The sequence below is a fragment of the Lepisma saccharinum genome, chromosome 19 (assembly GCF_977018435.1).
Source record: "Lepisma saccharinum chromosome 19, izLepSacc3.1, whole genome shotgun sequence".
In the NCBI taxonomy this organism is placed as follows: Eukaryota; Metazoa; Arthropoda; class Insecta; order Zygentoma; family Lepismatidae; genus Lepisma; species Lepisma saccharinum.
The window spans coordinates 40268857-40286794 of record NC_139247.1 but is presented as its reverse complement, the minus strand read 5'-3'; the positions used below and the strand labels follow the sequence as shown (position 1 = coordinate 40286794).

The following is a 17938-nucleotide window of genomic DNA, read 5'->3' as shown; positions in this document are numbered from 1 at the left end:
GTCGGTAGTTTTCTTAACCTATGACACACATCTATCATATCATTTGTCATCTCAATATCCAATGCCCTTCCCACACATTTTACAATTTCATACGAGTCTTCAATTTTCTTCTCTGGAATACCATAGATTTCAAGCGTGTTTCTTCTTCCATATTGATCGAGATCATCGAGTTGTTGCTGAGTTTCCTTCAGTTGTTTTTTTCAAGAGAAGATTCTCCGCCTTCAGTTCCTGAATTTGTGCTAGACAAGCACTGATACTCTGAGATTGTTTCTTCATAAAGTTCGCATTCTCGTCCAGTTTCTCACGTGCCAGGTTTAGGGATTTTCCCAGCTCACGCTCAGTCTCCTCATTACCCTTCCTCAAATTCTCTATTTCTGTCTTTAAATCCCGTAACATGTTGTAAACATCTGATATTGATGAAGTTGATGAATGCAAAGGTCGTGGCATGTTATTATCTTGCAAGCTACTCCTCCTCGTATTTGAGCATTTTTTGCACCGCCATGTTTGATTTACGGACTTCATATATTCTACATCAATTTCCTTTAGACCAACACATTTTATGTGAAACCAATTGTAACAGTCACAACACTGTATTTTTGATGTAATGCCTTGTCTTGGTACGGCTTTAGAACATTCCACGCACACACTCATACTCATGTCGATACTTATTAGTCTGTGCTCCTATTACGCTGTATAAAAAGTTGGCTATACAACACTTTCCTGGGCTGGGTTATCTTCCCAGAGGCAGAGCTGTATGCCACCAGGCGCGTCCCCAGGTTGCGGATAGGGGAACGGCCAGCAGATATGTTGGCTAGCTGGAAACAGTCGCGGACAAGCAGCAGCAGGATTGGAGGAGGCAGCGAGATGTGGAGTGGCAACTGCATCTCGGTAAATACTGCAAGGCTCCGATGAAAATCCTGTGATGTGGCGAGGAGAGCCGCCACTAACTAAGCTCAGCCCCTGCTGCCTTGCAGGGAGGGGAGGGATCCCCAAAGGCTAAGGGAAGGATACCCTGACAGAAAACCAAGGGTGGGGCAGACTCGTAAGGCATAGTGAAGCCAGCTGCCCTACGGGAGTAAACCCTAAACAAATCCTGGTCCTCCAAGAATGGGGGTTGGGCGTGGGGCCGACAACCCCATCCCACAAAAGGAACCACGTTACGAGACCTCAAAGAAATGTAGCCGGACAGATCTACCGACGACGGACTGGCGTGAACAATGGACAAGCGAATTATGGAAAGGGAAGGGATCTATATGTAGGGAGCTGGAATGTGCTATCTTTGTATAGGGCAGGTGCATTGAGGATGTTGCTGGATCAACTAAATAATTATAAGCCTGCGATAGTGGCATTGCAAGAAGTACGTTGGATCGGAAAAGGAGTTTTGGAAAAGAGAGAAGCAACTGTATTCTATAGCTGTGATGAAAGGCTGCATATGCTAGGAACTGGGTTTATAATACATAAACAACTAAAACATCTAGTGATAGGATTTAAAGCTATAAGTTCAAGATTATCGACATTAAGAGTTAAAGGAGAGTTCTTTAATTACAGTATAATCAATGCACATGCACCCACGGAAGTATCCACAGATGATGTAAAAGAAGATTTCTATGATGCGTTAGAGAAAGCATTTGATGATTGCCCAAAAAATGACATAAAAATAGTAATTGGAGACTTCAATGCCCAGATAGGCATTGAAGACGTGTATCAACCAACAATTGGTAAACAAAGTATGCATAAAGTAACAAATAACAATGGTATGAGGCTAATAATGTTTGCAGCATCTCGGAATCAAGTAATAACAACAACTCTATTCCAGCACAAGGATATTCATAAAATGACATGGAGAGCCCCGGATGGAAAAACTTACAATCAAATTGACCACATGCTAATAGATTGTAGACATAGATCAGATATCATTGATGTTAGATCTTTTAGAGGGGCTAATATTGATTCCGACCATTATTTGATTATGGGAAGGATTAGAGCAAGAATATCTAATAGTCGAAAAATGAAGGCGACTAGCCTGATTAAATTTAATGTCACGCAGTTAAGAAATCCAACGGTGGTTGAGAGGTACAGAAGTAAACTACAAGAGGGATTCGTCGGGATGAAACCGGCAGAAGTGGAAAATGTAGATGAGAGGTGGGATAGATATAAGCTGAGGATCAGTAATGTAGCAAAGGAAGTACTTGAAACACAAAAGCCAGTAAAGAAAGAAACGTGGTTCGATGAGGAATGTCAAAATGTAACCAAAGAAAAGAATGATGTATATAAGAGGATGCAGCAAAGAAGTGCAACAAGGAGAGCTAGGGATGAATATCAAGAGAAAAGAAGGATTGAGAAGAGAGTCCATAGGAAAAGAAAAAGGGAATGGATGAAGCAAGAGATGAAGCAGTTGGAAAGCCTGCATGAGCAGAAGAATGTAAGACAGATGTATAAGCTGGTAAATAATACAAAAGATGTTTTTAAACCAAGGACAACAGTCTGTAGAAATGAAACAGGCGATATAATTAGTGACACTAATGAAATTTTAGAAAGGTGGAGAAGGCATTTTAATGATGTATTGAATGGCAGTGCAGATGTAGCAGGTATGCTGGAAGAAGGATCAAATGAAGAAGAGGAAGGAGAAGGGGGCATAGAAAGTCCAAAGTTAGATGAAGTATGGGAGGCAGTCAAGATATTGAAAAATAGTAAAGCACCTGGTATAGATAACTTGCAAGCAGAGCTGCTTAAGCATGGAGGCGAGAGTGTCATTAGAGACTTGAAGGAAATAATAAACATAATCTGGAAAAAGGGACAGATGCCAAGTGAATGGAGGACGGGTATCATAGTACCTATCCACAAGAAAGGGGACATGATGGAGTGTGCAAACTATCGTGGAATTACATTGTTGAACGTTGCATATAAAGTATTTGCAAGAATTATATATAAAAGACTACTACCATATGTAGAAAAGTGCATTGGACCATATCAATGTGGGTTCAGGCCAGGGAAATCTACAGTGAACCAGATATTCACCTTAAGGCAAATACTGGAGAAAACGCTGGAGTTTGGGATAGGAACGCACCATCTATTCCTTGATTTTAAATCTGCATACGATAGTATAAACAGGACCCAACTATATCTGGCAATGAAAGATCTTGGAATTCCAATAGGATTAATAAGAATGGTGAGGATAACTATGGAGGGCTCTAATAGTAAGATAAGAGTAGGAGGACAACTCTCAGAACCTGTTGAAATAGAAAATGGACTAAGACAAGGCGATGTGCTGTCCTGTTTGTTGTTTAACATTGCCTTAGAGAAGGTTATACGGGAAGCTCGGGTGCAAATTAGGGGTACCATATATTATAAGTCAATCCAGATACTTGCATATGCAGATGATGTGGACATAGTAGGAAGATCTCTACATGCAGTGGAAGAAGCATTTCTGGCCATAGAAAGGGAAGGAAAAAAGATGGGATTGGTGGTGAATGAAGGGAAGACTAAGTACATGGCAGCAGGCAAAGCACACAGATATAATCCATCACCGACCATAACAATGGCTAATTATACATTTGATAGAGTGGATACCTTTATCTACCTGGGTTCTGTTGTGACATATGAAAATGATTCACAGGAGGAAGTAAAGGCACGACTTATAGCAGCGAATAGGGCCTATTATGGACTACAGAGACATTTTAAGAGCACCATATTGTCCAGAACAACTAAGTTAATACTTTACAAGACACTGATAAGACCTGTATTGACTTATGCTGCGGAAACTTGGACCAGTTCAAGGAAAGATGAAGAGTTGGTAGAGACCTTTGAAAGAAAGATATTACGAAGAATATTGGGACCAGTATGTGAGAATGGAAAATGGAGAAAGCGATTTAATAAGGAGCTCTATGACTTATATCAAGAACCAACAGTTATTGGTATAATAAAGGCGGCTAGATTAAGATGGGCAGGTCATGTGATGCGCATGAGTGATAGTGACCCTGCAAAGAGAGTGATGTTGGATAGCCCAGGTGGACAAAGGAAACGAGGAAGGCCTAAATTAAGATGGGTGGATGGAGTGGATGAGGATGTTCGGAAGCTCCAGTATATAAATTGGAAAGTTGTGGCGAAAGGTAGAGATAGATGGAGACAAATCACAGAGGAGGCCAAGGTTCATCAGTGGACTGTAGCGCCATAAGATAAGATAAGATACAACACTTTAGACATCGCTTGTTTGTTTACATTTCATTAAACTTCATTTTCTTCTTCTTATTATTATAATACAGTAGACCAAGTTAAATTTAACCTTGCTGAAATGAAGCAAATAAACATACGATACATATGTTACAGTCAGAAGTGACATAAATGAAGCACGTTAAAATTTTGACAATAGGCTACCAATGTTAAAGTAAATATGATATAATGTAAACAAAACATTAAAAACAAAATTGTTGATGCGCAACAAAGAAAAATTAATAAAAGCAATTTATGAGTGATCAGAGAAAAAAAAATTTATTGTCGAAACCTGTTTCATATCTCTATTTGTAGATTAAGTTGATATGATCTTTTGTAGAGTTGAGCATTGTTGTAATTCAAACGTCCTCAATGGAATAATGGCATTCAGAAGGCCGATTTCTTTCATGACGTCTGCTAGATTTGTAGAAATTGTGACAAAACCAGAACTGTTCCAAACTCCCTTCTCGTGAACAAACAAGGACAACAATAATTTGTCACTGGAAGAGTATCCAGTTAATCATTTTACAGAGTTGTAGTAACTTGTTTGAAAATGCCTTGTGTACGATTTCGTTTTAGTTTTTAATTCGGTTAGGATAGGTGTTGCTTTGCTGTCTTTTCTGTAAAGTTCAATGAACTAGAAGCTTTCGTCTTCAGCCGGTCGATCATACAACATTCGCAACCCTACGCTCGCAACATTCGCTTTCTTGTCCTGCCGCTGCGTGCGTCTTGGGGCTGGTGGAACAGGTGGAAGCGAGCTGTTCCCTCCGAAGCTATTTCGCAGTGTCTAGCCAAGGCATTTAGCGCACGCTTAGACTGTAGAAGATTTTTCCAGTTCGTTATGACTGGCAGACGCAATTTTGAAATGAGATTAGGAAACTATAGACTTACTACACTCAAAACTATCACTACGTCGCAATTAAACTTTAGCGCACAGCAAAAACTCGAAGGAAAACGAATTCGCTATGTCTCTCGTCGGGAACAGCTAGAGAGTTCAGCTTCCGTGGTGGGAGGTGCCACCATGAGGATCGTTTACCTTCGCGCGTGGTCGGAAATACTCGGCGTCAGACAGCGTGTTGATTTCGGAAGAAAGAAGTGTTCTTATTATGTTATTATAGATAATTTAAATAGCTAAAAAAGGGCGATAAGTAGAAGGGAACAGCCTGTTCCATGGAGGGACCGCCAGTGCTGTAGTATGAAGAGAGCAATACACTGCCAGAAGAATGTCTCGAACTGTTCGGAAGCGAATCTCACGAAGTGGTTCTTTCATGTTAGGGATTAAGCCTGTTGCAGTCCATGGTGACACAGTCGTGCTGTGCGACCAGCTCCGCTGCTCCTACTTCGTAGACATCGCGACTATACTCCACGAACCGCTCGCTCACAACTGCTTCAGTGTTGCCACAATATGAGGGCACAATTTCCCTTTCCAAGGGACAAAATTTCCCTTTTTGGAACACTTTTTCCCTTCACCTAAGCAAATTTTATAATAATAATAATAATAATAATTAGTAATAGTGGTAGTAGCAGCATTATTAGAGCTGGTGGTGGAAGCAGTAGTAGTACGTAGTTAAGTATTCCGTTGAATTCGTTATTCGTTTGAATAAAAAATATTTAAAAAAAAATTACATTTCGGTTTCCTCACTTCCTGATCAGATGTCCCAGCTTTGAATCCTTTCAGGAATCCATTTAATCGTTAATCCACATCGTTACTATTTATCCAAAGATGCATAAAAGCAACGTAAAATAAACTTAAAGGAGCAGAAACAAGTAGGAATAAAAAAAATGTGGATATGATATTCAAAATTAACATAAACTGTAATAATGCAGTCAGATGACCTTAAAATTTCCCTGTTGTATTTTGCATCGAAATTTCCTTTTCCCTTTTGGCTAAAATTTCGGTCCGAATTTCCCTGCAAAAGGGAAATTTCCCTTCATGTGGCAACACTGCTGCTTTGTTCTTGTTGTCACTGCGCACAGGCATGGAGTGGGAAGAGTGAGTCCATTTGCTCTGAGGGAGGCTACGCATAATTGCCTGGTTTCGTTGCACGGCGTCGCTATTAGCATAGTTGCCACTACAAAAAAATCAGCCTATGTATTTATAAAATAAATAACAATAACAAATAAAATAACAAACTAATTCCTTTACCAACTGGTTAAACATGTCAATAAATTACAAAAAAGTTGAAATGTTTTATTATGAAAAATATTTTTGTTTAGGTTTTGCTTCTATTAAAATGGATCAATTAAGAGATTTCATACTTAGGGAGAATTCACACGAAGAAACACGCAACACGCAACATGCAACAGGCAACACGCGACACGAGTGTTTCACACCGAAGAGACAAGATGCACGCGGCAAGCAATACTGGTTTCTTTGCTCAGGTGCATGATGGTACCGATATAATTGCATTAATCAGTGTATTAGTCACCCGAAAATAACGTAACAAAAGACATTGTTACATGTAAACTGCGTTGTAAAATTTGTGCAAGTTATTGAAACTTGGGAGAGGCATGTTGTGCACGAGAAAACTTACAAATAATATGCACTGACCTCAAATTGTATACGCCAGACTTTTCAGCCTGAATAAAGCGAATACCTAAACACTAGAGAAATGGTCCTCAACCTTCGTGAAACCATGTCACAGTATTTTTTTTAAAGTCAATTCCCTTAGCCGAAGAATTTTCCTCGTAAATCTTTACAGTATTGAAGATTTTATGCATGAATTAACATGTAGCTACCTATGAAATTAAATATTGATAAATAAATTCTAGCATAATCATAAAGAGTAATAATAGTTTGATTACGTGTGTATATTTGTTGACAAATATAAAAATACGGAAGACAAAGTGGTAACGTCGTCTCCTTGTAATTAAGTGTTCGCGGGTTCGATAACCGGGGAGGCACCGGGCAGATCCAGTTCTGATTAGTCTATTTGTGCATAAAATGGACTTAAAAAGGAAAACTCACAACTCAAATATGATATTGGGATTATGATAGTTGTCAACCAGTTTCAGCAGAACATTTCACAGCTCAGTATAGTTGATACGAGGGCACGGTATCGGATCGCGGCCCGGTGGTTGAAAAACAATGCACTAGAGTACTTTACCATGTTAACTAATATAGTTTGGACTAAAGTGCCTCCATAAGCTGACTTTTTCAAATAAAAGCAGTCAGGTAAATGGCCAAAACACGGCCTCTTTTCACGATGTTGAAGGCAAATTACAGCCGATAGATAACTGCATCAAAAAACTTGATAAAGCTAAATGAACGCTGTGTTTAAATCTTAAAACATCGTTAAAACATTATACATATCGATACTTTATTATATCAACAAATTAGAGGATCAAACATAATGCAGGTTGGGCTCTCTTCTAGAGTCTAAATACAGCTCGTTGGAATGAAGCATTCGCTGCGCATGCGCGAACAACAAACTGAAGCAACACGATGCACGGTATTGAGAAAACGGCACAGTCCGAGAGGCACTTAAGCGACACGTGCATCTTGCCGTGTCTCTTCGGTTCGAAAGGGTGCATTGATTACTGAGTGTTGGCTTCCAAGCGACACTTGTCTCGTGTTGCATGTCGCGTGTCTCTTCGGTGTGAATTCTCCCTTAAATTTGTCGTTCATTCTTGTTTCAGTTTTCTTATTGGTTGATTGATTGATTGATTGATTTGGTGTTTTAAGTCTACTTTATGCACAGTAAGGCTAATCGGGACTGGACCTACAGTTTAAAGTGGGATCCGAATCACTTGTGCCTCCACCGGGTATCGAACCCTGGACCCCTTGATTACAAGGCGACGACGCTACCACTGCACCATCGGGGAGGCCTCCATATTCTTATTTGTGTAGATTTGTTGATTATATCTTGAAAGAGATACAGGGTAGGATACACTGCAGATGGATAGAGATGGATAGATACGTATATTATCCTTAGTAAATTATATTTAAAATCAAACCTAATTGCTTATCTTGGTTGGTATAACAAGAGCTCTCTCCTCCCAGGGAAATTTTGGTGGGGGATTTTTGAGGCCAAGATTGTTGGTGGGGGGAAATCACCCAGGATTTTGCACCGTGCATCTCTCAACGCTGTACATTATGAGATGGACACACTGGAAAACGCAATTCAACGTATGCATGTTCTACAATTCGCTATGCTGTTCTCACTTCAACAACGATTTGATCCATTATATAGATGATCGGGCACGCAATCCTTGCCTCTTCGCTGTGCAGATCAATTCTGCCGGTGTGGGTGTGGAGGCGGTATGTGCAGATACAAAGGCTGCTCGCGGATAATAGAAGCCCTTGAGGTTTTCGCAGAGGCCGAAGAATCATGCAACGATTAATTAATAACATCCCGTGTGTAATAACTTCATCCAGGTCTCGCTCCCAATACCAGGCAGCTGCAATCTTGAAGTGGCACGTTCGAGAAATTGAAGGGTGAGATGCTGAAGGTAACATCACACATGTCTGTCCTCTATCTCTCGTGAATCAGCTTGATCGCAGGTAGTGAAAGGTAATAGAGTTGTCAGGTTGATAAACCCGGGTCAGGAAAATCCGTAATCTTTGGGTAACGTAACGTAACGTGTTGCATTTTCGATACGTGCGTTACCGAAATTATATCAGCGATGGACCATATTACTAGTGTGACGTCACGCTGCAAGATTGAGTCCAAACAAAGCAGCCACGTGGTTTTAACCTATTTGAAAGCAATTAATTTTTCATCCGAAAGGGCAGCTTTCGGAATTGTGACAGGCAACGGTTATGAAACAAAATTGTGATGCGTATCGTGCATCAATGTCAAGATGAGATTTCGGCGTATACGTCGACATACAGTAGAACCTGAGTTATACGTGTGTCAAGGTGAAGAGAATACGTATAACTGAGATTTACAAAATCAGACTTAGATACCAACTCGAATCATTATTAAAATACTGTAATTGTACCTATTTTGAGGAACACTATACACATAATACAGGTTATTTCTGTCATAAAGTGGTAAATTTACGATCCTAAAAGTTTGGTTCTTAAATACATTACATTTGCCACTTTATTAGCGACCACTTTGATACTGAAATACTACAGTATGGACGGGGCAAACTGACATGCCCTAAGCAAAGTACGAATATTTTCGGTTTGAAGTTAGCAACAGTGCAGCAGTTGGAGTTGTGTACGAACCTGAACGTTTGCGAGCTGGTGTGTTAAGCATCGGAAGAAATCGTAAAGAAGGAATGCCCATCCAGCCTAAAAACCTGACCAGGTAAGCACAAAATGTACATGCAAAATCCTGAATACTACAAAAATGTGTTGCGAACACAAGGATTGCATAGATTACTATGGTCCCGCCGAAGTTGTGATTTGAAGTGTGGTGAAGGCAGAGATTCCTTTATAGATACACACATGTTGCCAATATTGTGCTGCCATCTGGTGGACTTTTTTCGGAATGTAAGGTCAAAGGTTACAAGTGGGCAGATGGACAGGTTGCCGTTGGGACAGACGGACATAGACGAATTGTATTTCATTTAACTATTGTTAGGTACTTTTTGATTGAGATACTAAATACTTGACTCAGTAATGGAAATGGCAAGTGTGAATTGTATGTAATGCATTTTGTACCCTTCAAATGTTTGTGTTTCTAATACAATGTGCCCTTGTTACAGGATGGTGGGACATCGAGAACGAACAATGCTGTGAATGGGTTCAATGCTTGTGGAATATATCTCTTTAATCCAGAACGACTGCCTGGGCATGTCTTTGTTTCTGTAACTGTCCATGTTCAAGATGAGCGATCATCAGAGCCTACAGCAAGAGAAGAGGATGTGTCATCTCGTGGAAGTTTTGAGGAGCTAAACCCTTTGCCATCAACTTCTGGGACCTGCAACAGGAAACGCAAAATTAGACAATCACATGTATTGACGGATCCTTCCTTCATCGCTTGCCTCAAGGAGAAAAAACTGAAAGCTGCAGCAAAAAAAATCAAAGAGTTTAAATGCACCACAAGTGATGAGTGCCGTGTATGCAAAGATGTGTACAAGCAGGGTCAAAATTGGGCGCAGTGCTTAGAGTGTTCTCTCTGGTTCCATGTAAATTGTGTTGCAAACGGAAATGACCCATATTTTGTGTGTTGTTATTGTGAGAGTGGTGGTAGTTTATAAATTATCACGTGCTCATCTGCCCCGATAAAATGTTCGTCTGCCCCGAACGTGTGGGGTAAACGGACTGCCGCATCCGGGGATTGATCAGACTATTTTGAGACAGATCTTCATCTTTTTGCATACTATGTGCTATCATGTGTTAACTGAACGTTCACACCTTCAATGCCAATAGTTATTTTCAGTTTTCAAGCAAATGTTTCAGAGTTATTTTGAAAATTGTGCTTAGGGTGTCCGTTTGCTCCGTCAAACGGGGTATCTTCGTACAGATTTTGGTGTATTCTAATGTACCCTGCAAAATCCGTGGCGAGTGACAACACGAAAAGTATACACGAGGAACACTTTGTCATTTATAAATGTACTGAAGGAATACCAAAGAAAATCCAAAATATTATGGGGGGAAAATACATCAGCATTTTCGTGACGAAGTTATCCCAGCAAATGAGGTAACTTCGTCATCTCTGCTTACGATCCTAGCAGGTCAACATTACCCCATGAAGAGGTAAGATCGTCACGCTTCCACGACAGTTTTTCCCTTTCCGATCAGTCGTAAAGCCTCCTGCACTTGATCGGAGGTATAGTTCTGATATTTCCGAACACCAACCACCTTATATGTCCTTGGTTGGCATCGTGCTCGAGAAAATGCTGCAAACAGCGCCAAAGCACACAACACACTTCCTCCCTTGATGTCCGCTCCACAACTGCACGTGTGTGGCTTCACACTCCCTTTGTTCCACCAGCATGTGACTCCTACAGACATGTATCGTCTCGTGACGAAGTTATCCTCAAAGACGAAGTTAACCCTTTGATGGTATATATTTACAACCCAATTTTTTTAAAAAAATCGTCTAAAATAGCATTTATTTTACTAATGACTGTGCAAAGTGTGTGTGGTATAAGCGATGCCTAAATCTTCAGCTATTTCCGTTTTAGTATTATGTGTAGGGAGCGGAAGTTGATGACCTAAAAAATATAGGTATATGACCTATAGAATGTCCTAAAAAGTGGGGAAAAATGACGGAAAAATGCAAGAAATTACCATTAAATTTGTGAGTTTCAGGTTAAAAATTGAAACGAAAAAGAAATTAAACAAAATTCAAGCTTACTTTAAAGAAAAATGCATCACATGCACATTTAATTAAAGTATGCAACGAGGATTTCCAATGGAAATGGAAACGACCGAATAATTTAAAACAATTTAATGAAAAAGTCCTATACACTGAATGAATTAGTGTAAAATGCATTAATTTCCCACATCTTTGTCTGGTGATGTAGTATGGTGTGTTTCTGTGGCACTGGAAAGAAAAGAAATTATCACGATCCACGTAAGACAATTTTTGTTTGTTCGTAAATTGCAATTCTGTGAGATATATATATATATAGAGGCCTATGTTCACCTTGGTGAAAGGACTCAAGAATATTACCAAAGTAAAAGAAGTGACAAAACATGACGAAACAATACACACAATATTGTGAAAAATGACGGGAAAATGCCGAAAATCGGGGAAAATTACCTAAAACCTGAAAATTGGCAAAAAATTTAAAAAAATGGACTTTAAAATTCCCTTTTTTGGGTTCTAGACGGAGTGTAATATTGTGTTTATTTAATGGGCATCGTGTCCGACATGTCAGAAAAAATGACATTTCATCAAATTTTACTTTCTGATCAAGCATGTAAGTTTTCCTCTTTATGTTGTCCATGGCCGACCAGTATCAACTGAAAACTGCCACTTGTGTGGCTTGGTTACGTACAAAACTATATGTTATGAAAATTAGTAGACTCCTACATATAACAACGAATTACGTATAAATGCATTACGTACAAATAAGGTTTAATTAACACGTTTTTAAATTATATTTTGCCTGGACCTACAGTAACTTACATATAAAACAGAATTACGCAGAACTGAGTTACGTATATAGCAGTCTCCACTGTATTACACATACCTTACAGAACAGAATGAAAAAAATCCCCCCTGCGAAGGAAAGATTGGTAGATGGATGTTTGATGTTTGCCTGAGCCAAAGGGCTATGTTGGAGAGGCGAAGGAAAGATTGGTAGATGGATGTTTGATGTTTGACTGAGCCGTAGGGCTATGTTGGAGAGGCGAAGGAAAGATTGGTAGATGGATGTTTGATGTTTGACTGAGCCGAAGGGCTATGTTGGAGAGGCGAAGGAAAGATTGGTAGATGGATGTTTGATGTTTGACTGAGCCGAAGGGCTATGTTGGAGAGGCGAAGGAAAGATTGGTAGATGGATGTTTGATGTTTGCCTGAGCCGAAGGGCTATGTTGGAGAGGCGAAGGAAAGATTGGTAGATGGATGTTTGATGTTTGCCTGAGCCGAAGGGCTATGTTGGAGAGGCGAAGCAAAGATTGGTAGATGGATGTTTGATGTTTGACTGAGCCGAAGGGCTATGTTGGAGAGGCGAAGGAAAGATTGGTAGATGGATGTTTGATGTTTGCCTGAGCCGAAGGGCTATGTTGGAGAGGCGAAGGAAAGATTGGTAGATGGATGTTTGATGTTTGCCTGAGCCGAAGGGCTATGTTGGAGAGGCGAAGGAAAGATTGGTAGATGGATGTTTGATGTTTGCCTGAGCCGAAGGGCTATGTTGGAGAGACGAAGGAAAGAAGGGCTATGTTGGAGAGGCGAAGGAAAGATTGGTAGATGGATGTTTGATGTTTGACTGAGCCGAAGGGCTATGTTGGAGAGGCGAAGGAAAGATTGGTAGATGGATGTTTGATGTTTGCCTGAGCCGAAGGGCTATGTTGGAGAGGCGAAGGAAAGATTGGTAGATGGATGTTTGATGTTTGACTGAGCCGAAGGGCTATGTTGGAGAGGCGAAGGAAAGATTGGTAGATGGATGTTTGATGTTTGCCTGAGCCGAAGGGCTATGTTGGAGAGGCGAAGGAAAGATTGGTAGATGGATGTTTGATGTTTGACTGAGCCGAAGGGCTATGTTGGAGAGGCGAAGGAAAGATTGGTAGATGGATGTTTGATGTTTGACTGAGCCGAAGGGCTATGTTGGAGAGGCGAAGGAAAGATTGGTAGATGGATGTTTGATGTTTGCCTGAGCCGTAGGGCTATGTTGGAGAGGCGAAGGAAAGATTGGTAGATGGATGTTTGATGTTTGCCTGAGCCGAAGGGCTATGTTGGAGAGGCGAAGGAAAGATTGGTAGATGGATGTTTGATGTTTGCCTGAGCCGTAGGGCTATGTTGGAGAGGCGAAGGAAAGATTGGTAGATGGATGTTTGATGTTTGCCTGAGCCGAAGGGCTATGTTGGAGAGGCGAAGGAAAGATTGGTAGATGGATGTTTGATGTTTGACTGAGCCGAAGGGCTATGTTGGAGAGGCGAAGGACAGATTGGTAGATGGATGTTTGATGTTTGCCTGAGCCGAAGGGCTATGTTGGAGAGGCGATGGAAAGATTGGTAGATGGATGTTTGATGTTTGACTGAGCCGAAGGGCTATGTTGGAGAGGCGAAGGAAAGATTGGTAGATGGATGTTTGATGTTTGACTGAGCCGAAGGGCTATGTTGGAGAGGCGAAGGAAAGATTGGTAGATGGATGTTTGATGTTTGACTGAGCCGAAGGGCTATGTTGGAGAGGCGAAGGAAAGATTGGTAGATGGATGTTTGATGTTTGCCTGAGCCGAAGGGCTATGTTGGAGAGGCGAAGGAAAGATTGGTAGATGGATGTTTGATGTTTGACTGAGCCGAAGGGCTATGTTGGAGAGGCGAAGGAAAGATTGGTAGATGGATGTTTGATGTTTGACTGAGCCGAAGGGCTATGTTGGAGAGGCGAAGGAAAGATTGGTAGATGGATGTTTGATGTTTGCCTGAGCCGTAGGGCTATGTTGGAGAGGCGAAGGAAAGATTGGTAGATGGATGTTTGATGTTTGCCTGAGCCGAAGGGCTATGTTGGAGAGGCGAAGGAAAGATTGGTAGATGGATGTTTGATGTTTGCCTGAGCCGTAGGGCTATGTTGGAGAGGCGAAGGAAAGATTGGTAGATGGATGTTTGATGTTTGCCTGAGCCGAAGGGCTATGTTGGAGAGGCGAAGGAGAGATTGGTAGATGGATGTTTGATGTTTGACTGAGCCGAAGGGCTATGTTGGAGAGGCGAAGGAAAGATTGGTAGATGGATGTTTGATGTTTGCCTGAGCCGAAGGGCTATGTTGGAGAGGCGAAGGAAAGATTGGTAGATGGATGTTTGATGTTTGACTGAGCCGAAGGGCTATGTTGGAGAGGCGAAGGAAAGATTGGTAGATGGATGTTTGATGTTTGACTGAGCCGAAGGGCTATGTTGGAGAGGCGAAGGAAAGATTGGTAGATGGATGTTTGATGTTTGACTGAGCCGAAGGGCTATGTTGGAGAGGCGAAGGAAAGATTGGTAGATGGATGTTTGATGTTTGACTGAGCCGAAGGGCTATGTTGGAGAGGCGAAGGAAAGATTGGTAGATGGATGTTTGATGTTTGACTGAGCCGAAGGGCTATGTTGGAGAGGCGAAGGAAAGATTGGTAGATGGATGTTTGATGTTTGCCTGAGCCGTAGGGCTATGTTGGAGAGGCGAAGGAAAGATTGGTAGATGGATGTTTGATGTTTGCCTGAGCCGAAGGGCTATGTTGGAGAGGCGAAGGAAAGATTGGTAGATGGATGTTTGATGTTTGCCTGAGCCAAAGGGCTATGTTGGAGAGGCGAAGGAAAGATTGGTAGATGGATGTTTGATGTTTGCCTGAGCCGAAGGGCTATGTTGGAGAGGCGAAGGAAAGATTGGTAGATGGATGTTTGATGTTTGCCTGAGCCGAAGGGCTATGTTGGAGAGGCGAAGGAAAGATTGGTAGATGGATGTTTGATGTTTGACTGAGCCGAAGGGCTATGTTGGAGAGGCGAAGGAAAGATTGGTAGATGGATGTTTGATGTTTGCCTGAGCCGAAGGGCTATGTTGGAGAGGCGAAGGAAAGATTGGTAGATGGATGTTTGATGTTTGCCTGAGCCGAAGGGCTATGTTGGAGAGGTGCTCCATTCTTTTAACATGTGGACAATGAGACAACTGGGAATATTCTTCGCGTAATACTTCCTACCTGGGGAAATACCAATCTCCACATCCCCCGACCACTGGCTCAAAGTGTATGCAGCCTCTACCTTATGCAACTTATAGATTGATTGATTTATTTGGCTTAAATTTTTTCGCTCTTCTGGCACTTTGACTAATCGCGAAGATGATGATTAGTGATGATATAATGAAATTGATGAAGGGACACTTACAAAGAATGCTCATGCCCAGCGTGGAATTTGAACCCGTGACCCTTGACATCGTAGCGCGCTTTCGCCACGAAAGTCGGCAAACAACATACATAGAGATTAAATATTTCGAATTAGAGAACGCAACCCTTTCATAGGACCACATGAAAATGTAACACATCTCAGAATATTAAAGCAACTTCTATTTTATTTCACGGTATTAAAATAAAAATGCAATGCAAACTTGATTCATGACAATATATATGTATGTGGCAACACTGCCGAGGAAGAAATGTTACAGTTTCCTCCACCGATGAGCCTCCCCGCCCGCCAGACCTTAATCGCACGTCGCTCTACACTTGGCAAACACAAGCATCCTCGTCTAATGGAGTCGCTAATGAGGGTGTGACACGGAGCAGCCGATCTCTTGACTCCTGAGCATCAGATGACCCCTGGCGGCGGTTCTCGAACTTGAAACCTGGCTTCCGCCTGTGACGTAGTTTCCGGTAGGACGCTGGCAACCCGTGACGATCGCCATTCATTTATCACTTACAAAAACATCCCTCTCTCGGAACGCCCTTATCTGACTGGCTTTCCAAACGACACGGGGTGATTTGTAGCTGCGCTTTATGCTAACAAGCATCCACGATAGTAAGTCACAAGAGTTCGATGCGTATTTGTTTTTTTTTGTTTCCTCCCCCTTGTGATACGAGGTTGTGACATCCATGTTCGAGATTTTCGAGTATGTAATTTATGGTGATTGGATGAATCAATCAGAAACGTATACGTTTTGGTCCAAGCAGTCCATATGTGTACGTACAGAGGACTGTAATATATAGTCACGAAGGACTGTGGCCCATCAGCTATAAATTTCTAAAAAAAATTGCCTAAAACTTGAAAAATTATCAATCTTTTGACAGAGAATACATATGCATTAGTTAATACTTGAGCTGTAAAAAGTATCACTATGGGGTTGTGTTTGAGAATTTATTTCCGAGCATTCATTCAATAATGGAAATTGCATATTACTGTTATTGCGTATGAAGATAGAACGATATTGAGACAAGTTTAAAAATTGAGATGAAGACGAGGAGCTTACTCGATGGTGCCTTGCAATCAAAGGGTCCAGGGTTCGATCGCTCTGTGATCCACTTTAAACTGTAGTTCTAGCACCGATTACTCTATTTGAGCTTATAAAGTGCAGGGACGGCTCAAGACTTTTGGCGTCCCTCACTTTCCACCAGTGATGTGCGTCTACGCGTAAACAACGATAGTCTACACGTAGACTATTTTATACACGTAGATACGTAATCTATGTAAACAACATGGCAAAAGGTGATAACTTAGCAAAGGGCGCCATGGAATTAAAAGAAAACTATACTGCGTATCAGTTGCTGATGTGTAAGGATAACTTTTCATACTCCTTCTTTCAAATTCGAACAATTTCTCACCTAGGAAGAAACCTAATATAGGAAATATTCTAGTGTTTTATGGGAAAAAGACCACTCTTGGCTCACGACTGCCATCTGTTGTTGTTTTTGCATACTATTTATCTTCTTCCATAGTTGATAATAGAAGAGACGAGAAATTTTGCTGTAAATAGGATTCTTTTCATTTCGTTAGGAACCAATATAGTTGAAAATGTCACTTTCCTTTCATGAAACCCTTGAAAATTAACTTTAATGCACATTAGATTGTCTACGTAGTCTATGTAAACTATAACCCAATGTAATCTACGCGTAGATTACGTGTAGACAACGCATGTAGACGTAAACGTATAGTCTACGGCACATCGCTGCTTTCCACCTTGTCTCCTCCTATCCTTCTACTTTCCACATTCCTCCAATCCAATAAAGAATTGTATGCGTTTATTTAACACTTACATGATGACATCAAAATAATGTAATCTCTTAGCATTAATTCTTGATTTTGCAATATACTTATTATGTTATGCAGCAGTAACTTCAATGTTTTATCAACAATAAATGCAACTCTTTTAGAACAAAATAGACACGCAGCTGGTGGAGGCACATAGTGATTCAGATCAGAAAGAAAGTTTTGGCGCTAACAATGGAGAGGCAGAGAAAAATTAAATTAGATTCGACTTACTATTTGTTATTTAACGCCACTTTGGCTAATAGCGACGATTTGGATGAGTGATGATATGATGAAATTGATGAAGGGACACTCACAAAGAACACCAATGTCCTAGCCGGGATTCGAAGCCAGGACCCTGGTGTCGTAGCGCGCTGTGCTAATCACTCCGCCACAGAGGTCGGTTCTCATTATTATTATTACATGTGAGTCCCTTGGTTCGGACCCTTCCCGAAATATGGT

General features: G+C 41.0%; 1 protein-coding gene across 1 annotated transcript; it reads left to right on the top strand.

The window, feature by feature from the left end:
• The first annotated feature begins 1303 nt into the window (after positions 1–1303).
• On the top strand, positions 1304–17694 carry LOC146003000 (uncharacterized). Its single transcript, XM_083141159.1, has 3 exons — positions 1304–2659; positions 9868–10116; positions 17602–17694. The coding sequence occupies exons 1-3, from the start codon at positions 1304–1306 to the stop codon at positions 17692–17694; spliced, it is 1698 nt and encodes a 565-aa protein (XP_082997285.1).
• The last annotated feature ends 244 nt before the right edge of the window (positions 17695–17938 follow it).

Excerpts from the sequence above, each read along its gene's own strand:
- LOC146003000 (XM_083141159.1), top strand. The coding sequence starts at position 1,304 with ATGTTGCTGGATCAACTAAATAATTATAAGCCTGCGATAGTGGCATTG. Across the intron at positions 2,660-9,867 it reads AAAGTCCAAAGTTAGATGAA|GATGGTGGGACATCGAGAAC; the intron begins GTATGGGAGGCA and ends CCCTTGTTACAG. Across the intron at positions 10,117-17,601 it reads GCAAAATTAGACAATCACAT|AACAAAATAGACACGCAGCT; the intron begins GTATTGACGGAT and ends CAACTCTTTTAG.